This window comes from Anomaloglossus baeobatrachus, chromosome 2 (genome assembly GCF_048569485.1).
Source record: "Anomaloglossus baeobatrachus isolate aAnoBae1 chromosome 2, aAnoBae1.hap1, whole genome shotgun sequence".
Lineage (NCBI taxonomy): Eukaryota > Metazoa > Chordata > Amphibia > Anura > Aromobatidae > Anomaloglossus > Anomaloglossus baeobatrachus.
The window spans coordinates 260,031,522-260,051,918 of NC_134354.1; the positions used below are offsets into that span (position 1 = coordinate 260,031,522).

The following is a 20,397-nucleotide window of genomic DNA, read 5'->3' on the forward strand; positions in this document are numbered from 1 at the left end:
TTTGGTTTCTACTGCTTTGTTGGTAGTTTCTTTTGTATTCTCGACCTTCTTACCTCTTCTCTTTTATTTCCTCTTCTCCTTCCCTGCTCTTCCTATCCGACTTGCCTGCACATCTCTCTCTCTCCCTAATCCCCGAACCTATCCCTAGAGTCCCCACCGTTCCTCCGCATTGAAATGACGCAGATTAATTGGGGTTCACTAAATGTGAGGGGACTTAATGTCCCGCAAAAACGCTCCCAGATATTTTTTGACATGCACAAAAAAAGAGTCCATATACTATTGATCCAAGAAACACATTTTAAAACGGGCCACCTCCCCATCTTTAGAGACAGATATTACACTAACTGGGTCCACAGTTCCAACCCAGAGTCAAAATCCAAGGGAGTGTCCATAGGCATCCATAAGTCCCTAGTGCACACAGTTCTAGATACACGGGTGGACACGGAGGGAAGATTTATATTCCTGAAAATTAATGTTAACTCATCCATCTTTACCATTGTCAATTGGTATCTACCGAATAGAGATCCGGCGACGACCTGCTCCTCTCTCCTGTCATCACTGGATGAATTCGCAGAAGGGACCGTGATCGTGGGCGGTGATTTAAACTTCACTTTGGACCCTAAGGTAGACACAACGTCGGGACATAACTTTCTCTCAATAAGGAAACTAACGAAGGTTAAACGTTGTATACAGGAACTCAGATTAGTGGATGTATGGAGAACACTACACCCAGTAGACCGTGACTACACATATTTTTCCCCGGCTCACTCTTCATACAGCCGCATAGACCTATTCCTTGTAAGTCAGAAGGCCCTGACATGGCAGATACAGGCCTCTATAGGCAGTATCTCTTGGTCAGATCATGCCCCCATATTTTTGAGCCTCACTATGCCGGATGGGCCTGGGAGGCCGTGGTCTTGGCGGTTGAATGATAGTCTGCTGAGGGACCAGGGATGCTTGAAAGACCTGCAGAACACAATAGATGAATTCTTGGAGATACACTCAGGAGACACTACTACCCTACCTGTTCAATGGGAGACACTAAAGTGTGTGTTGAGAGGGATTCTGATCAAACATGGGGCTAGGATTAAGAGGGAGAGAGCCCAAACCATTCTGTCTCTACTTCAGAATATTTCAGACCTAGAGAAGATCCATAAGCAGACATTATCCCCGGTGACACTGACAGAGCTAGTTAAAAACAGAGAGGAACTTAAATCCATTCTGGACCGACAATACGAGCGCCACAGGAATAGACTAAAAAGATTTATGTATGAATATGCGGACAAATGTGGCAGACCACTAGCTAGGTTATTACATCCGAGGGGGGACCCCAGTCACATCCCTACGATCAAAAAATCGGACGGCCTTTTGACTCAGAACCCAATCCACATAGCGGAGCAGTTTCAAAAATATTATAGTGACCTTTACAACATAAGGGGCAAATTTGGGGATATGCCACAAGAAGCTTTGGAGACTAAAATAAATGATTACATACTTAAAACAGCCCTGCCGACTATACCCAATACTGAGGTTGAAAACCTAGAAGCAGACTTTACAGAGACAGAAGTGGCATCTATTATCAGGGATTCTCCTTCAGGCAAAAGCCCAGGTCCGGACGGGTTTACCCCCAAGTTCTATAAAATTTTTCAGACTCAGTTATCCCCGTTCATGACCAAAGTATTTAACTCCATATCTGAAAACTCCCAGTGGGTAGCACAGTCTCTTGAAGCACACATATGTGTTATCCCCAAACCGGGAAAGGACCACTTGCTGGTTACAAATTACAGACCCATCTCACTGATTAATTTAGATTTGAAATTTTTCTCTAAAGCACTTGCCAACAGACTTGCCCTGTCCCTGCCTGGGATAATACATACAGACCAGGTGGGATTTGTAAAAGGCCGGGAGGCACGGGACAACACCAACAAATTGTTCCTCCTGATGGCTCGGTCGAGGGCTCAGTCTCTCCCCATGTGTTTACTTTCAGTGGACGCGGAGAAGGCCTTCGACCGGGTCAGTTGGAGCTTTATGATGGCAGCCTTGAGACAGGTGGGTTTGGGTCAGAAATTTTTGGGTAGAATTGCGTCCCTGTATACGAGACCCTCAGCAAAAGTCAGGACAAATGGGTTTCTATCATCATCCTTTCTGGTCCACAATGGAACGAGACAGGGATGTCCACTGTCGCCCCTCTTATACGTCATAGTCATGGAGCACCTTGCGGTCGCCCTGAGAAACAACACAAGCATCCACGGGATAGAGGCGGGGGGGGAGAGCCGTAAGCTGGCTCTATTCGCGGATGACCTTCTCATGTTCATTTCCCAACCACACATATCCTTCCCGTCCTTGCTTAAGGAGTTCGAACAGTTTGGCAACTTAAGCAACTTCAAAGTAAATTTTTCCAAATCAGAGGCCATGAACGTGACTTTATCGGCAGAAGACCTTGCGAGAGTATCACAAAACTTCCCTTTTAAGTGGCAACCGTCAGTTTTAAAATATCTGGGAGTTATGGTACCTAGGGATCCAGCAAAAATTGTACATCACAATTTTTTCCCCTTATTAGAAAGGACAATCAGGGACTTAAAGAAATATGACAAAAAGAGATTGACGTGGTTTGGGCGTATAAACGCGATAAAAATGGATGTGTTACCGAGGTTCCTGTTCCTGTTTCAGACAATACCCATACAGCTACCGCTAAGTTACTTCTCCAAGATCCGGACAGCCTTGTCTGGGTTTGTCTGGGGGAACAGGAGACCCCGAACAGGAATTAAAACTCTGACCAGACACAAAAGTGACGGGGGGGCGGGGCTCCCAAATTTTCAGTTATATTACAAGGCAGCTATCCTAACGAGATTACTGGACTGGCATTTTCATGGTAATTCGAAACAATGGGTGGTGATTGAACAGGATGTACTGGGAACTCCCTTACATTTACTTCCATGGTTAGAGAAAGAAAGTAGGATCCAGATAGCGAAAGGAATGGAGTTCACGCGGACAGCGATGGGGATGTGGGATGGAGAGATAAAAAAGGGATCTCTCTCTCAGGAGCAGGGCCCACTTACCCCCGTATTCGGTAATAAGAAGTTCCCCCCAGGACTCCACTCCCATAGATTCGGGGGATTTACTCGGGCGGATGATACCCGTTTTTGTCACGTGCTCCAGGGACACACCCTACCAACTTATACTTCCATGCAGGCCACAGGGAGAGAGATTTCCTGGATGGAATATATGCAGTTGAAATCTTTCCTCTCGTACCAGGACAGGGAGAGAAGGATGAGGACACCCCCTACTCCTTTTGAGAAAATATTTTTACAGGGGTCATCACCTGGACATGGCATCTCACTCATCTATAAAATGCTGAACCAGAGAAATAGGGTGGATAAACCTCACTTTGTCTGTAGGTGGGGAGAGGAACTGGGAGAGGATATTGCAGAGGACGATTGGAGCAGAGCGTACCTGTGGACCCACAAGCTTTCCTTGGCGTGCGCCGCTCAAGAGAAAAGTTATAAAATTCTCACAAGGTGGTACCATTACCCGACTAAATTACATGCTATATTTCCCTCTGTGTCTGATGTGTGCTGGAGGTGTGGCACAGACACAGGTACAATGCTACACATATGGTGGAGCTGTACTAAGCTGCAACCCTTTTGGGACTCAGTGTTCTACCTGTACAAAAAGATGAGCGGAGGTGAAATAGAAAAATCCCCCCAGGTTGCCCTTCTTTCTATGCTCCCAGGAGCTATTAAAACACAAAAAAGGGACATGTTGCGATTTTGCCTGGCGGCTGCCCGTATGATTATCCCACGATTTTGGAAACAGACTAGATGCCCTACGGTGCTGGATTGGTTGGAGGAGATGACAAACCTCCAGAGAATGGAGGAGCTGACAGCAGAACTAAATGGGAACACAGAAAAATTTACTACAGTTTGGAGACCATGGATTATGTTCATGGAGTCCCCAGAGTTTGTGGAGAGTTTGGCGAGCTTTTTGAGCTGAGAAACGGTGGGGAGTCTCATTCCTTCCCCCCCCTTTTTTCTTTTCTTTTCTTGCTTCCCCCCCTCCCCCCTTTTCTCTAATTTCCTCTTCTTTATGCTTATATCTTTCCTCTTCTTTCTTTCTTTTCTGAACATTAATCTGCATTTTTCTAGTTTCATTTTTTATATGAAAAGATTTATCAATAATTCATAAGACAATAGACATACAAGGAGAATGAGTATATTAGGATACGGGAAGTCAAAAGAAGTAAAATTCTGACCTATAATTTACAAGTGGTTGTATGGTAATAGCACAAAGATAATTTGAAGAATTCCAAGAAATTTAGTAATGTAACAATTTCTGGATGTTATCCCGGCATTGAGAAAATGATGCTTATGTATTGTAATTGCACAAATGATATGTTTGTATGTTGACAACAGTTTCATCAATAAAACAGATTTGAAATAAAAACCTCCTGTGTATGGGCAAGTAGGAACCTGCTATATAGGATAAGATTACCTGTGGCAACTGGGGGAAGGGTGCACGGTCAGAAGGTATGACCCTCTTCATATAGACAAAAAAGACTGACTGCACTCCTCGACCTGACGTGTGAACAGGTGCATAACTGAACATGACATAAAATACAAAAAAAAAACAGTTTGCACTCTGATAATGCTAAAGTATGGAAACCATGAATATGTGAACATGGATCTGCATTACTGCTAAGGAAAATCTGAGAAAAATATGAGATATTTAACATATATAAATGGCCATTTGTATATCTGCCCAGTTGCCCCTTCACGGCATATCTCGTAACTGGGTCCCTGACGCTATGCTGAAGCCTCTCTCTAGGTTAAAAACCTCCTGTGTATGGGCAAGTAGGAACCTGCTATATAGGATAAGATTACCTGTGGCAACTGGGGGAAGGGTGCACGGTCAGAAGGTATGACCCTCTTCATATAGACAAAAATCCAGGTAACCTCAGTGACAGCTCAGCCGATCACACGGCTCTCTTCATTAGCTGCGTGCAGGTGACAGGAGCGGCTGTGTCTTCTGCTGCTCCTGTCACCTGCATGCAGCAGAGCTGGATGCGACGCTGGAGGACCGTGGATTATGCCGGACAAGGAGGGCTTTGTTGTGGGTAATAAATTGGTAATGAGGGAATGTGTTTGTGTTTTTAATTTCTAATAAATGATTTTTTCGGGTGTGTGTGTGTTTATTTACTGTCACTTACAGATTAATCATGGAAGGAATCTCGGGGAGACGCCTGACATGATTAATCTAGGACTTATTGGCAGCTATTGGCTGACAATAACTCCTTATTACCCCGATTTGCCAACGCACCAGGGCAAATCGGGAAGAGCCGGGTACAGTCCCAGAACTGTCGCATCTAATGTATGCGGCAATTCTGGGCGGCTGCTGACTGATATTGTTAGGCTGGGGGGCTCCCCATAACGTGGGGCTCCCCATCCTGAGAATACCAGCCTGCAGCCGTATGGCTTTATCTGGCTGGTATTAAAATTGGGGGGGACCGCACGCCGGATTTTTTAATTATTTATTTATTTACACGGCACACAGAGCCGCGCGGCATTAAATGAAGTCGGGTGAAGTTCACCTGCTTTTTTGACACGTCCCCAACGACCAGCTAGTCGCTCTGCAGGTCCGGATCGCTGTTAGGTCGTTGGCCAGGTCTGCCTGTTTGACAGCTCACCAGAGACTTTGTAGCGATCCCGGCTAGATTGAGATCGCAGGTTGGATCGCTAGAAAGTCTCAGTGTGTAAACCCAGCTTATGTCTATTTATCCCTACTGCATTTCTGTGCATTGTGCTGAGTTAATGGTTTTATTACTACACAGTAGTAAAGGCCCAGTCACACACAACGACTTACCAGCGATCCCAAAAACGATGCAACCTGATAGGGATCGCTGGTAAGTCGCTGGGAGGTCGCTGGTGAGATGTCACACAGTCAGATCTTACCAGTGATGCAGGAACAATACAGGTCGCAGTAGCGACCTGTATAACGATCTCAGCCGTCACTGTGACCCTGTCACACAGTGTCAAACACAGTGATGTGTCCTGCCCAGCAGGACATTGCCTTTGAAGAAAATGGCCTGGACCATTCTGCAACGACCGGCGACCTCACAGCAGGGGCCTGATCGCTGGTAGATGACACACATATCGAGATCGCTAATGGGATCGCTAGTGCGTCACAGAAACCGCGACTCAGCAGCGATCTCGCTAGCGATCTCATTATGTGTGACGGTACCTTAAGGCTAATACTATGCAAAGTGTGTCCAAGTATTCCTATGGATTGTGTTCTGCTAATTAACTGTTTGCTGCTCTAACCTGTCTCTCCCATTATCTCACAGCAGCTTGACTAATTTCTGCTAATGAATGGAAACTGTGACCAAGCCTAATCTCTTGGGAGGTATTGTGCTTCGGTTTTTATGTGAGCCCTGATGGGCTTGAAACTCGTAAGATACACTGTATGTATCTGCCCAAGCAATGGGTTTTTAATAGTATGGAATAAAGGCTTGTTTTATACATTTTGAATGAGTTGCTGGTCACCTTTCTTTTTCTGAATGTCTTTTACTGTAACAAATACAAAATGCATACAGCTACACACAAAATGCCATCAATGTATAAGGGAACTCTGATACTGCATTACTGCTATATGAAAAAATGAGATTTTTAGTTTATGAATTGGCCAATGCATGTAAGCCCGGAAACCAACGGCAAGGTAACTCTCAATATTCTAGGTTAAAAACATCCGTGTCTGGGCAGCTAGACTAAAAAATCTAACTTGAAATGCCACTATCTGGACTAACCTCCATGCCTGGGCAGCTAGGACTCCTGGTATAAGGATTATGAACACAGCCTGGTTTACAGGGCGGAGTGCTAAGTCAGAAAAAGACACTACAAATATTTGAAAAAGACTGACCCGCACATCCTGCAAGTGTGTATAGGTGCCAGCTGAAAAAACATAGCAAATACAAAATGCATACAGCTGCACACGAAATGCCATCAATGTATAAGGGAACTCTGGTACTGCATTACTGCTATATGAAAAAATGAGATTTTTAGTTTATGAATTGGCCAATTCAGTCTTTTTCAAATATTTGTAGTGAGTCTTTTTCTGACTGAGCACTCCGCCCTATAAACCAGACTGTGTTCATGATCCTTATACCAGGAGTCCTAGCTGCCCAGACATGGAGGTTAGTCCAGATAGTGGCATTTCAAGTTAGATTTTTTAGTCTAGCTGCCCAGACACGGATGTTTTTAACCTAGATAGTGGCATTTTAGTTAGGTACCCGGAATGAAGGGAATTTTGTTTACTTACCGTAAATTCCTTTTCTTCTAGCTCCAATTGGGAGACCCAGCCAATTGGGGTGTATAGCTACTGCCTCCGGAGGCCACACAAAGTATTACACTCAAAAGTGTAAACCCCTCCCCTCTGCTATACACCCTCCCGTGCATCACGGGCTCCTCAGTTTTGGTGCAAAAGCAGGAAGGAGGAAACTTATAAATTGGTCTAAGGTAAATTCAATCCGAAGGATGTTCGGAGAACTGAAACCATGACCAAGAACAATTCAATCTGAACAACATGTGTACACAAAGAATAACAGCCCGAAGGGAAACAGGGGCGGGTGCTGGGTCTCCCAATTGGAGCTAGAAGAAAAGGAATTTACGGTAAGTAAACAAAATTCCCTTCTTCTTTGTCGCTCCATTGGGAGACCCAGACAATTGGGACGTCCAAAAGCAGTCCCTGGGTGGGTAAAAGAATACCTCGTAATATAGCCGTAAAACGGCCCCTTCCTACAGGTGGGCAACCGCCGCCTGAAGGACTCGCCAACTAAGCTGGCATCTGCCGAGCGTAGGTATGCACTAGAAAGTGCTCCGTGAAGGCGTGCAGACTCAACCAGGTAGTCGCCTGACACACCTGCTGAGCCGTAGCCTGGTGCAGCAACGCCCAGGACGCACCCACGGCTCTGGGAGAATGGGCCTTCAGCCTTGAAGGAACCGGAAGCCCAGCGGAACGGTAGGCTTCAAGAATTGGTTCCTTGATCCACCGAGCCAAGTTGACTTGGGAGCTTGCGACCCTTTACGCTGGTCAGCGACAAGGACAAGAGCGCATCCAAGCGGCGCAGGGGCGCCGTACAAGGAATGTAGAGTCTGAGTGCTCTCACCAGACCTAACAAGTGCAAATCCTTTCCACGTTGGTGAACCGGATGAGACAAAAAGAAGGTAAGAAGATATCCTGATTGAGATGAACAGAGGATACCCCTTCGGGAGAAATTCCAGAACCGAACGCAGAACCAGCTCGTCCTGGTGAAACACCAGGAAGGGGGACTTTACATGACAGGGCTGCTATGTCAGACACTCTGCGGAGCGACGTGACTGCCACTAGGAAGACCACCATCTGCGAAAGGCGTGAAAGAGAATATCCCTCATTGGCTCGAAGGGTGGATTCTGAAGAGCCGGTATCACCCTGTTCCGATCCCAGGGTTCTAGCCGACGCTTGTAAGGAGGAACTATGTAGCAAACCCCCTACAGGAACGTGCGTACCTGAGGGAGTTTGGCTAGACGCTTTTGAAACACAAACACAGAAAGCGCCGAAACTTGTCCCTTAAGGGAACCGAGAGACAACCCCTTCTCCATTCCGGATTGAAGGAAGGACAGAAAGTGGGCAAGGCGAATGGCCCGAGAGTAAAACTCTGATCAGAGCACCAGGATAAGAAGATCTTCCACGTCCTGTGGTAGATCTTTGGCGGACGTTGGTTGCTTGGCCTGTCTCATAGTGGCAATGACCTCTTGAGATAACCCTGAAGACGCTAGGATCCAGTACTCAATGGCTACGCAGTCAGGTTGAGGGCCGCAGAATTCAGAATGCGTCTGCCGCCAGAGCTCTGTGATCTTGAGAACGTGCCATGAATGCCGGGACCTTGTTGTTGTGCCGGGACGCCAATAGGTCGACATCCGGCTTCCCCCAGCGGCAACAATCTCTTGAAACACGTCCGGTCGAAGAGACCATTCCCCTGCGTCCATGCCCTGGCGACTGAGAAAGTCTGCTTCCCAGTTTTCTACGCCCGGGATGTGAACTGCGGAGATGGTGGAGGCTGTGGCTTCCACCCACAGCAGAATCCGCCGGACTTGCTGGAAGGCTTGCCGACTGCTTGTGCCGCGCCTTGGTGGTTGATGTATGCCACCGCCGTGGCGTTGTCCGACTGAATTCGGATCTGCCTGCCTTCCGGCCATGGCTGGAACGCTATTAGGGCTAGAACACTGCCCTTCTCTCAAGAACATTGATCTGGAGGGAGGACTCTGCTGAGTCCATGTACCCTGAGCCCTGTGGTGGAGGAAGACTCCCTGACAGACTCGCGTCCGTCGTGACCACAGCCCAGGATGTGGGCAGGAAGGATTTTTCCTTCGACAAGAGTGGGAAGAAGCCACCACTGAAGGGAGGCCATGGCTGCCCGAGAAGGAGCAACGTTCTTGTCGAGGGACATCGATTTGCTGTCCCATTTGCGGAGAAAGTCCCATTAAAGTGGGCGCAGATGAATCTGCGCAAACGGAGCTGCCTCTATTGCTGCCACCAACTTCTCTAGGAAGTGCATGAGGCGCCTCAAGGGTGTGACTGGGCCCGAAGGAACGATTGCACCCCTGTCTGTAGTGAACGCTGTTTGTCCAGCGGAAGCTTCACTATCGCTGAGAGAGTATGAAACTCCATGCCGAGATATGTCATTGATTGGGCCGGTGTCAATCTTGACTTTAGGAAAAATTGATGAACCACCCGAATCTCTGGAGAGTCTCTAGAGCAATGTTCAGTCTGTGTTGGCATGCCATCCGAGAGGGGGCATTGACCAGCAGATTGCCTGAGAGAGTAGGACCGCTACCACCGTTGTCATGACCTTGGTGAAGGCCCGTAGGGCTGTCACCAGGCCGAAAGTTAGTGCCACGAACTGAAGGTGTTCGTTCCCTATGGCGAAGCGCAGGAAGCGCTGATATTCTGGTACAATTGGCACGTGGAAATAAGATTGATATTGATGCTAGGAAACCTCCTTGGGCCATCAAAGGTGATGGCCAGCGGAGAGATTCCATCCGGAACCGTCAGGTTCTCCGTCCGTTGAGCCGTGTGAAGTCCAGAACGGGGCGGAGTGATCCGTCCTATCTGGTACCACGAACAAGCTGTAGTAAAAAGCCGCGACTACGTTCTTGAAGGGGAACGAGGATCGCAACTCCTCCTGCCTTCGGAGTGTTCACCGACTGGAAACGTGCATCGGCTCGCTCGGGGGACGGAGATGCTGTGAATCAACGAGTCGGAGGACGAGAACTGAGCTCTATCCTGTGACCGTAAGACAGAATGTCTCCTACATCGGTCTTGGACATGTGGGGATCACTCCCCTGACCTGGACCGTCATGCAGAAAAGGTTCTCTGTGCACGGCGGAGGATGAAAATACCACCGCCTGAGACGTCAAAGACGCTAATTGCGGAGCACAGGATGACCGCATTGATCTGAGACAGAGCAGCTGAGATAGCCTGGAGTGCCCACCCCTGCAAAGGCTGGGGCAACGGACGCGCCTATGGCTTCATAGATGGATCCCATTAGGAGTTCTATCTGTCTGTCCGTGGCATTCTTGAGCGTGGACCCACCAGCCACTGCTACTACTGATCTAGCCGCCAGTCCAAGACTGGCGGGCACCTTATGACACTGAGCCGAAACCTTAACAACGTCAGAGGGGAAGGGACAACGTGTGTTATAAGGCATTCAGTAAAACGCTTGTCCGGGAAGGTGTGCTTCTGGACAGAATCTGTGAAGCCTTGAGAGCCACGTCCGGACAGAGTCCTGGGTTGCGACCTCCGCCCCATCCTCTAGAGGGTCCTCAAGCTGAGACCCTAGAAGTCGGGGAAGATTCCAAGCAAGGCTGCTTAGCCGGACTGGGACTGCGGTTCGTGCTGGAGTTTACCACGTACTAACTAGAGGCCACCCCAGGAACACGCTTCGTCGCAGACCGAGGGAGGCCTGGGGCGATCCCGCAGTGCCCGGGGCCTGTGTAAGGGGCCGGTCTGGACCGCAACTCCTAGTCTCTTAGCCGACCATTTGTCCATAGCCTGAGACATGGATAGTGAAAATGACCCAGAGAGTTTCTCAGCAAAGCTGTAACTCTGTCCCTGCCGCCTGGACAGGGAACGCCGGCGAAGCTCAACCAGTGAAACTGCATTCAAACATTATATAGCCATATATACAGTGTATCACATATACAGTTCATCACTCTAGGGGGCCCAGCATCGAGAAGAAGCCCCCTGGTGTACCGACCCTGAAGCAGTATGTGCTGCTGAAAACATGGCTGTCGGCGTGTACAGTGGAGGGGGGAGCCGTGTGCGTAACCCCAAAAGTGCAGGAATCTGGTGCCCTGAGCAAAACGTGAGGGAGACGGAGGACAGCCAAGTGTGCTCCAGCCGTCACTGCTAGCCTCCGACTGACCGTCCCGCCCTTCCCCCTGACTGGCAGGGCCAGGGACGGGAGTTTAAGGCGCTAGGCCGCAAAAGCCGGGAACTAAAGTTACAGACCGCGGCCGGCAAGCAGGCGCGGTCGGCGTGGTAGTCGCCAAGTCTGAGGCGAAGCTGCTCTCTGCACCGTCCCCAAGGGGACACTGAGTCCTTGAGGGGATCAGTTCCGTAGCGTGATTAGTGAGGGGGGCGGAGGACAGCGAAGTGTGCTCCGGCCCTCACTGTCGGCGTCAACCCGACTGTCCCGCCCTTCCTCCTGACTGGCAGGTCCGGGGGTGGTATAATGATTGAACAGTGCCCGGGGCTGGACTGTAAGGCTTCTCTAGGAGTAGCCAAAAAGCAACAGTGCGACCATACAACAAGCATATATATATATATGTACACTTCGGCACTCAGTGGGGCCAGCACCTAAGGTGCTGCTTACCGACCGCTCACAGCGGTTGTGTGATCACCAGAATCCGTGCACGGGCCCCCCTGATGTTGTCTCTCCTCTCCAGCGTCAGAAGTGCTGACAGTAATGGCTGCCGGCGTTCTGTGGGGAGGAAGGGGCCGTGGGCGTGCCCTAGAAAGTGCGGGAATCTAGTGCCCCACTGTGCTGAGTGAGGGGGGAGGAGGATACAGAGTATGCTCCAGCCCTCAGTGCTGCCGTCCTGTGCAGCGTCCCGCCCTTCCCCTGACTGGCAGGCCTGTGGGCGGGAATAAGCGAAACTAGGCCGCAAAAGCCGGGGACTAAAGTTATAAGCGCGGCCGGCAAATAAGCACGGCCGGCGCGGTAGTCCCCAGCGCACTAACACACCCAGCAGTGCTGCAGTGTGTATGGCACAAGCGCTCCATGCGCGGTCCCCACGGGGACACAGAGTACCTCACAGTAGCAGGGCCTTGTCCCTGACGATACCCGGCTCCTGGCCAGCAGATTCCCCAGGGGCTGCGGAGGGAGCACGGTCCCAGTGCCTGGAGACCGATTAGGATCCCACTTCACCCAGAGCCCTAAAGGGATGGGGAAGGAAAACAGCATGTGGCTCCTGCCTATGTACCCGCAATGGGTACCTCAACCTTAACAACACCGCCGACAAGAGTGGGGTGAGAAGGGAGCATGCTGGGGGCCCTGATATGGGCCCTCTTTTCTTCCATCCGACCTAGTCAGCAGCTGCTGCTGACTAAGATGTGGAGCTATGCGTGGATGTCAGCCTCCTTCGCACAAAGCATAAAAACTGAGGAGCCCGTGATGCACGGGAGGGTGTATAGCAGAGGGGAGGGGTTTACACTTTTGAGTGTAATACTTTGTGTGGCCTCCAGAGGCAGTAGCTATACAACCCAATTGTCTGGGTCTCCCAATGGAGCGACAAAGAAATTGAGCTTTACCTTGTCGTTGGTGTTCGGGCTTACATGCATTGGCCAATTCATAAACTAAAAATCTCATTTTTTCATATAGCAGTACAGAGTTCCCTTATACATTGCTGGCATTTTGTGTGCAGCTGTATGCATTTTGTATTTGCTATGCTTTTTCAGCTGGCACCTATACACACTTGTAGGATGCGTGGGTCAGACTTTTTCAAATATTTTTACTGTAATAGACTGATACGTAAGCGTAACCGTCGTTTTAATATATATTCCATAAATCAATAGTACACATGAAAATAACCTTTGTAATATATCTTATCCGAGAAATTTGCTTCTTCCTTCTCCTGGACTTATCATTCATTTTCAAAATTCTCATTTCCTAAGAATATCTGTATTCAGTGAAGAGGGATTGTTGCATTACTGACATAGGAGATGGCAGTTGTTACTGATGAGATTCTGTGTAGAGGGGAGGGAGGAAGAGGAAAAAGGAGCTAGAGGCAGAGGGAGCTGGAGGAGAAGCTAGAAGCAGAGGGAGCTGGAGAAGGAGCTAGAGCCAGAGGGAGCTGGAGGAGGAGCTAGAGCCAGAGGGAAAAGCTAGATGCGGAAGGAGGAGCTAAAGGCAGAGGGAGGAGCTAGAGTTGGAAGAAGGAGCGAGAGGGAGGAGCTAGAGGCAAAGAGAGGAGCTAGAGGCAAAAGGGGTGGAGGGAGGAGCTAGAGACAGAGCTCCTTCAACCTAGTTGCTGGATCATCTTTTTTTTCCTGGATCTTGCTGTGCTGCACCCTTGGACAAGGAGCTCTTTCCGTGCACCATCCTGATCTCGGCGCCCACATTTCTGTGATCAGAAAATCCTCCTTTTTTATCTTTACAGTAAAACATACTGCATACCTGTTGAGCTTTCATGTAGTGAGATACAAAATGCTGCTGAAGTTTCTCATTAGCGTAGTTAATGCACAATTGTTCCAAACTGTTTTGTGGAAAAGATTCAAATCCATATACATCCAGCAAACCTGGGTAGAAAAAAAAAATTAACATTGTGAAAAGGTTGTGTGGATTATGCCGGACCTGGAAGGGTATTTGGGGATTTTAATAAAGTGGTGAAAGAGGGTGGTTTTTTTTTGTCTTTTATTACATATAAAGGATTTTTTGGTGTTTGTGTTTAATTACTTTCACTTACAGGTTAATCATGGGCGGTGTCTCATAGATGCCTGCCATGATTAACCTAGGACTTAGTGGCAGCTATGGGCTGCTATTAACTCCTTATTACCCCGATTGCCACCGCACCAGGGCAATTTAGGATTAGCCGGGAGTTGTCCCAGGACTGACGCATCTAATGGATGCGGCAATTCCGGGCGGCTGCTAGCTGATATTTTTAGGCTGGGGGGCTCCCCATAATGTGGGGGTCCCCATCCTGAGAATACCAGCCTTTAGCCATGTGGCTTTACTTTGGCTGGTATCAAAATGGGGGGGGGGGGGGGGGAACCACACGCCGTCTTTTTAAAACTTATTTATTTATTGTACCGCACGATATAGACTCGCCCACCGGCGGCTGTGATTGGTTGCAGTGAGACAGCTGTCACTCAGCGTGGGGGCGTGTCTGACTGCAACCAATCATAGGCGCCGGGGAAGCAGGGAATACGAGATGGAATAATGAGCGGCCGGCATTTTCAAAAGAGGAGAAGCCGTCAGAGCAGTGTGACAGCCGTGCAGCGCCGCGCCGGTGATCGGTGAGTATGAGAGAGGGGGTGAGAGGGAGAGACCGACAGAGAGAGAGACCGACCCACAGAGAGAGAGAGACCGACAGAAAGCGAGACAGAGAGACCGACAGAGAGCGAGACAGAGAGAGAGACTCTAATCACATCACGCTGGTTTCTGCCCAACAGGATCCTGCCTATCAGCATGGCAGCGTTCACATGCGTTTGAGTGCAGTATAGTCAGGATCCATTGACAAACAGTATTTGGACGCAGCTCAAAAATGCTACAAGTGGAGTTTTTGAAAAATGTTAAAATACTGCAACTCGCTGGATCCGAACTATACCGCACGCAAACGCATGACAACGCATGTTGATGCGCGTCCATTGCAAACGCATTGAAATTAAAACGTATTTGCACTGGATTCGCTTTTGCAGCAAAAAAACGTTCAGGACACATGTTAAAAAAACGTAGTGTGAAAGTTATCTTAATTTTCTGACCAAATGGTATATAAATAAAGGGAAAAAAAATCCAAGATCAAGCAAGAAGGGAATTTTGTTTACTTACCGTAAATTCCTTTTCTTCTAGCTCCAATTGGGAGACCCAGACAGTGGGTGTATAGCTACTGCCCTCTGGAGGCCGCACAAAGAACTACACTTAAAAGTGTAAGGCCCCTCCCCTTCTGGCTATACACCCTCCCGTAGGAGTACAGATTCCTCAGTTTTAGTACCAAAGCAAGAAGGAGGAAAGCCAATAACAGTTTCAAAAACAAATTCAATCCGATAACACGATCGGAGAACTTAAGAAACAACATGAACAACATGTGCACCCGAAAAAACGAAACCCTAAGAACAAATAGGGCGGGTGCTGGGTCTCCCAATTGGAGCTAGAAGAAAAGGAATTTACGGTAAGTAAACAAAATTCCCTTCTTCTTTTTCGCTCCTAATTGGGAGACCCAGACAGTGGGACGTCCAAAAGCAGTCCCTGGGTGGGTAAAAAGATACCACATGAACGGGCTGTCAGACAGCCTCTTCCTACAGGTGGGCCACCGCCGCCTGAAGGACCTGTCTACCTAGGCTGGCATCTGCCGAAGCGTAGGTATGCACTTGATAGTGTTTGGTAAACGTGTGCAGACTCGACCAGGTAGCCGCCTGGCACACTTGCTGAGCCGTAGCCTGATGCCGCAATGCCCAGGACGCACCCACGGCTCTGGTAGAATGGGCCTTCAGTCCAGATGGAATCGGAAGCCCAGCAGAACGGTATGTGTGAAGAACTGGTTCCTTGATCCACCGCGCCAGGGTGGATTTGGAAGCTTGCGATCCCTTATGCTGACCAGCGACTAGGACAAAGAGCGCATCAGAACGGCGTAGGGACGCCGTGCGAGAAATGTAAATCCTGAGTGCTCTCACCAGGTCCAACAGATGTAAACCCTTTTCAAATTGGTGAACTGGATGCGGACACAAAGATGGCAAAGTGATATCCTGATTGAGATGAAAGGAAGAAACCACCTTGGGAGAAAACTCTGGAATTGGACGCAGTACTACCTTGTCTTGGTGAAACACCAGGAAGGGAGATTTGCAAGATAACGCCGCTAGCTCGGACACTCTTCGAAGAGACGTGACCGCCACAAGAAAAACTACCTTTTGTGAAAGCCGAGAAAGGGGAACCTCTTTCAAAGGCTCGAAAGGCGGCTTCTGGAGAGCAATGAGAACCTTGTTCTGATAGATCTTAGCTGAGGATGGTTTTCTAGCCTGTCTCATTGTGGCAACAACCTCATGAGATAAACCTGAGGCCGCTAGGATCCAGGACTCAATGGCCACACAGTCAGGTTCAGGGCCGCAGAATTCAGATGGAAAAACGGCCCTTGAGACAGCAAATCTGGACGGTCTGGTAGTGTCCACGGTTGGCCTACCGTGAGATGCCACAGATCCGGGTACCACGACCTTCTTGGCCAATCTGGAGTGACGAGTATGGCTCGATGGCAGTCGGACCTGATTTTCCGGAGAACTCTGGGTAACAATGCTAGAGGTGGGAACACATAGGGGAGTCGGAATTGCGACCAATCCTGAACCAAGGCGTCTGCCGCCAGTGCTCGGTGATCGTGAGACCGTGCCATGAAAACTGGGACCTTGTTGTTGTGCCGTGACGCCATCAGATCGACGTCCGGCGTCCCCCAGCGGCAACAGATCTGCTGAAACACGTCCGGGTGAAGGGACCATTCTCCTGCGTCCATGCCCTGGCGACTGAGAAAGTCTGCTTCCCAGTTTTCCACGCCTGGGATGTGAACTGCGGATATGGTGGACGCTCTGCTTTCCACCCACGTCAAAATCCGTTGGACTTCTTGAAAAGCTTGGCGACTGCGTGTTCCCCCTTGGTGGTTGATGTACGCCACCGCCGTGGAATTGTCCGACTGAATCCGAATCTGCTTGCCTTCCAGCCATTGTTGGAAGGCTCGCAGGGCAAGATAGAATGCTCTGATTTCCAGAACATTGATCTGCAGGGTGGACTCTTCCAGAGTCCACATCCCCTGAGCCCTGTGGTGGAGATACACCGCTCCCCACCCTAATAGGCTCTCCCATTGTAGAGGGCGCAGATGAAACTGCGCGAACGGGACTGCCTCCATTGCTGCTACCATCTTTCCTAGGAAATGCATGAGGCGCCTCAGTGAGTGCGACTGGCTCTGAAGGAGAGATTGCACTCCAGTCCGTAGCGAGCACTGCTTGTCCAGTGGAAGCTTCACTATCGCTGAGAGAGTATGAAACTCCATGCCAAGATAAGTCAGAGATTGGGTCGGGGTTAGATGAGACTTTGGAAAGTTGATAATCCACCCGAAACTCTGGAGAGTGTCTAGTGCCACCTTCAGACTGTGTTGGCATGCCTCTTGAGAGGGTGCCTTTATAAGCAGGTCGTCTAAATACGGGATGACCGAGTGACCCTGCGAGTGCAGAACAGCTACTACTGCTGCCATGACTTTGGTGAAGACCCGGGGGGCTGTTGCCAGACCGAAAGGTAACGCTACGAACTGCAGGTGTTCGTCGTGTATGACGAAGCGTAGGAAACGCTGATGCTCTGGTGCGATCGGCACGTGGAGATACGCATCTTTGATATCTATTGATGCTAGAAAATCTCCTTGAGACATTGAGGCTATGACGGAGCGTAGGGATTCCATCCGGAACCTTCTGACTTTTACGTGTCTGTTGAGCAACTTTAGATCCAGGACGGGCCGATACGATCCGTCCTTTTTTGGGACCACAAACAGATTGGAGTAAAAACCGTGACCTTGTTCCTGAAGAGGGACGGAGGTCACCACTCCTTCCGCCTTTAGAGCGGCCACCGCCTGCAACAGAGCATCGGCTCGGTCTGGTGGTGGAGAAGTTCTGAAGAAACGAGTTGGCGGACGAGAACTGAACTCTATCCTGTACCCGTGAGACAGAATATCCCTCACCCAACGGTCTTTGACGTGTGACAGCCAGATGTCGCCAAAGTGGGAAAGCCTCCCACCGACCGCGGGTGTGGGAATCGGAGACCGCAAGTCAGGAGGACGCCGTCTTGGCAACGGTTCCTCCGGCTGTCCTTTTTGGGCGTGACTGAGACCTCCAAGAATCTGAGCGTCTCTGGTCTTTTTGAGTCTTTTTTGACGAGGCGAATTGGGACCTGCCCGGTCCTCGAAAGGACCGATAACCAGACTGACCCTTCCTCTGTTGGGGTCTGTTTTGTCTGTGTTGCGGTAAGGATGAGTCCTTACCCTTGGAGTGTTTGATGATTTCATCCAAACGCTCTCCAAACAATCGGTCACGAGAAAAAGGCAAATTGGTTAAGCACTTCTTGGAATGAGAATCTGCTTTCCAATGTCTCAACCACAGGGCCCTACGCAAAACAACGGAGTTGGCTGACGCCACTGCCGTGCGGCTTGTAGCGTCAAGAACAGCATTAATCGCGTACGACGCGAATGCCGCCATTTGCGAGGTCAATGGTGCTACCTGCGGGGCAAATGCACGTGTGACGGAGTCAACTCGCGCAAGCCCGGCTGAGATAGCTTGGAGTGCCCATACGGCTGCAAAAGAAGGCGCTAATGACGCTCCAATCGCTTCATAGATGGATTTCAGCCAGAGCTCCATCTGCCTGTCAGTGGCATCTTTAAGTGCCGCTCCATCTTCAACTGCAACCAAGGATCTAGCTGCAAGCCTGGAAATTGGAGGATCCACTTTTGGACACTGGGTCCAACCCTTGACCACCTCAGGGGGAAAAGGATAGCGTGTATCTTTAAGCCGTTTAGGAAAACGCCTACTAGGATAAGCGTGGGGTTTCTGGATTGCGTCTCTAAAGTCAGCGTGGTCCAGAAAAGTGCTTAAAGTACGCTTAGGGTATCTGAAATGGATTCTCTCGTGCTGCGAAGCTGACTCCTCCACAAGAGGAGCTGGTGGGGAAATATTTAACATCTTATTGATGTTAAATATAAGATCATTAACTACGGCGTCACCATCTGGTGTATCTAGATTGAGAGCGGTCCCAGGATCAGAATCCTGATCAGTTACGTCCGCCTCATCACCCATAGATTCATCTCGCTGGGATCCTGACCATTGAGATGAATGTGAAGGCCCGTCATAGCGAGCCCGCTTAGGCTGCCCGGGGCCATCGTCCGAGTCAGAGTCTTCACCCTGAGGTGTATATGCCCGTCCCGGAGCTTGGAGCTGAGGGGGACCAGGGGGCAATGATTGCACAGTGTCCGTGGCCTGAAGTACAGGCCTAGCTCGCAATGTGTCAAGAATTTGTGACATAGTGAGAGACATTCTGTCAGCAAAAGCTGCAAACTCAGTTCCTGTCACCTGGACAGCATTCACAGGTGGTACACCCTGGGTCACGTCCAGCAGAGGTCCCGACTGTGCAAGCGCCGCAGGGGCCGAGCACTGCACACAATGGGGGTCCGTGGAGCCTGCCGGTAGAAAAGTCCCACATGCGGTGCAGGAAGCATATAATGTCTGTGCCTTGGCACCCTTGCGTTTTACGGACGACATGCTGCTGGCTCTCTGCAATGTGAGAGAGTCTATAGCCAAAGGGCGACCAGCGCTATGCAATACAAAGTATTTGTAGAAACAAAATACTAAGAATACTACTGGCACAAGAGGGGGTGAGCCCTGAGGGCTGCTTAATGCCCGCTGAACAGCGGGTAAGAGGCTGCAGAATTCCTTGTCTGGGTCTCCCCGGCTCCCCTCTGCAGCTCAGCGTGTCAGCAGGAATGGCTGCCGGCGTCTGTGGAGAGGGGCGGCCCGTGGGAGTTCCCAAACAAAAGTGCGGGAAACAGTGTCCCCTCTGTGCCGATTGTGAGGGCTGGAGTATGTAAAAACGACTCCAGCCCTCGGCGCTGATGCACTGACCAGCGTCCCGCCCCTCTCCTGACTGGCAGGTCTGGGGGCGGGAACGAACGGAAGCAGGCCGCAAAAGCCGGGGACTCGAGTTATCAGCGCGGCCGCCGTAAAAGCGCGGGCCGCGCTGAAGTCCCCGGCGCACCACAAGTGCCAGCCGCGCCGCAGTCCCAGCGGCCGGTGCGACCGATTCCTAGACGTGGCCAGCGTCCCGCCCCTCTCCTGACTGGCAGGTCTGGGGGCGGGAACGAACGGAAGCAGGCCGCAAAAGCCGGGGACTCGAGTTATCAGCGCGGCCGCCGTAAAAGCGCGGGCCGCGCTGAAGTCCCCGGCGCACCAAAAGTGCCAGCCGCGCCGCAGTCCCAGCGGCCGGCGTGACCGATTCCTAGACGTGGCCAGCGTCCCGCCCCTCTCCTGACTGGCAGGTCCGGGGGCGGGAACGAACGGAAGCAGGCCGCAAAAGCCGGGGACTCGAGTTATCAGCGCGGCCGCCGTAAAAGCGCGGGCCGCGCTGAAGTCCCC

At 50.2% G+C, this 20,397-nt stretch overlaps 2 protein-coding genes across 2 annotated transcripts in view; one reads left to right on the plus strand and one right to left on the minus strand.

Annotated features, from left to right (window-relative positions):
• The window catches only part of MYO19 (myosin XIX), a 175,034-nt gene that overhangs the window by 69,419 nt on the left and 85,218 nt on the right, over positions 1-20,397 (minus strand). The window contains exon 13 of the mRNA XM_075335795.1: positions 13,709-13,830. Within this exon, the coding sequence (XP_075191910.1) occupies positions 13,709-13,830 (122 nt within the window). The remainder of the gene's footprint in view (positions 1-13,708; positions 13,831-20,397) is intronic.
• The window catches only part of PIGW (phosphatidylinositol glycan anchor biosynthesis class W), a 176,056-nt gene that overhangs the window by 30,098 nt on the left and 125,561 nt on the right, over positions 1-20,397 (plus strand). The window lies entirely within an intron of this gene.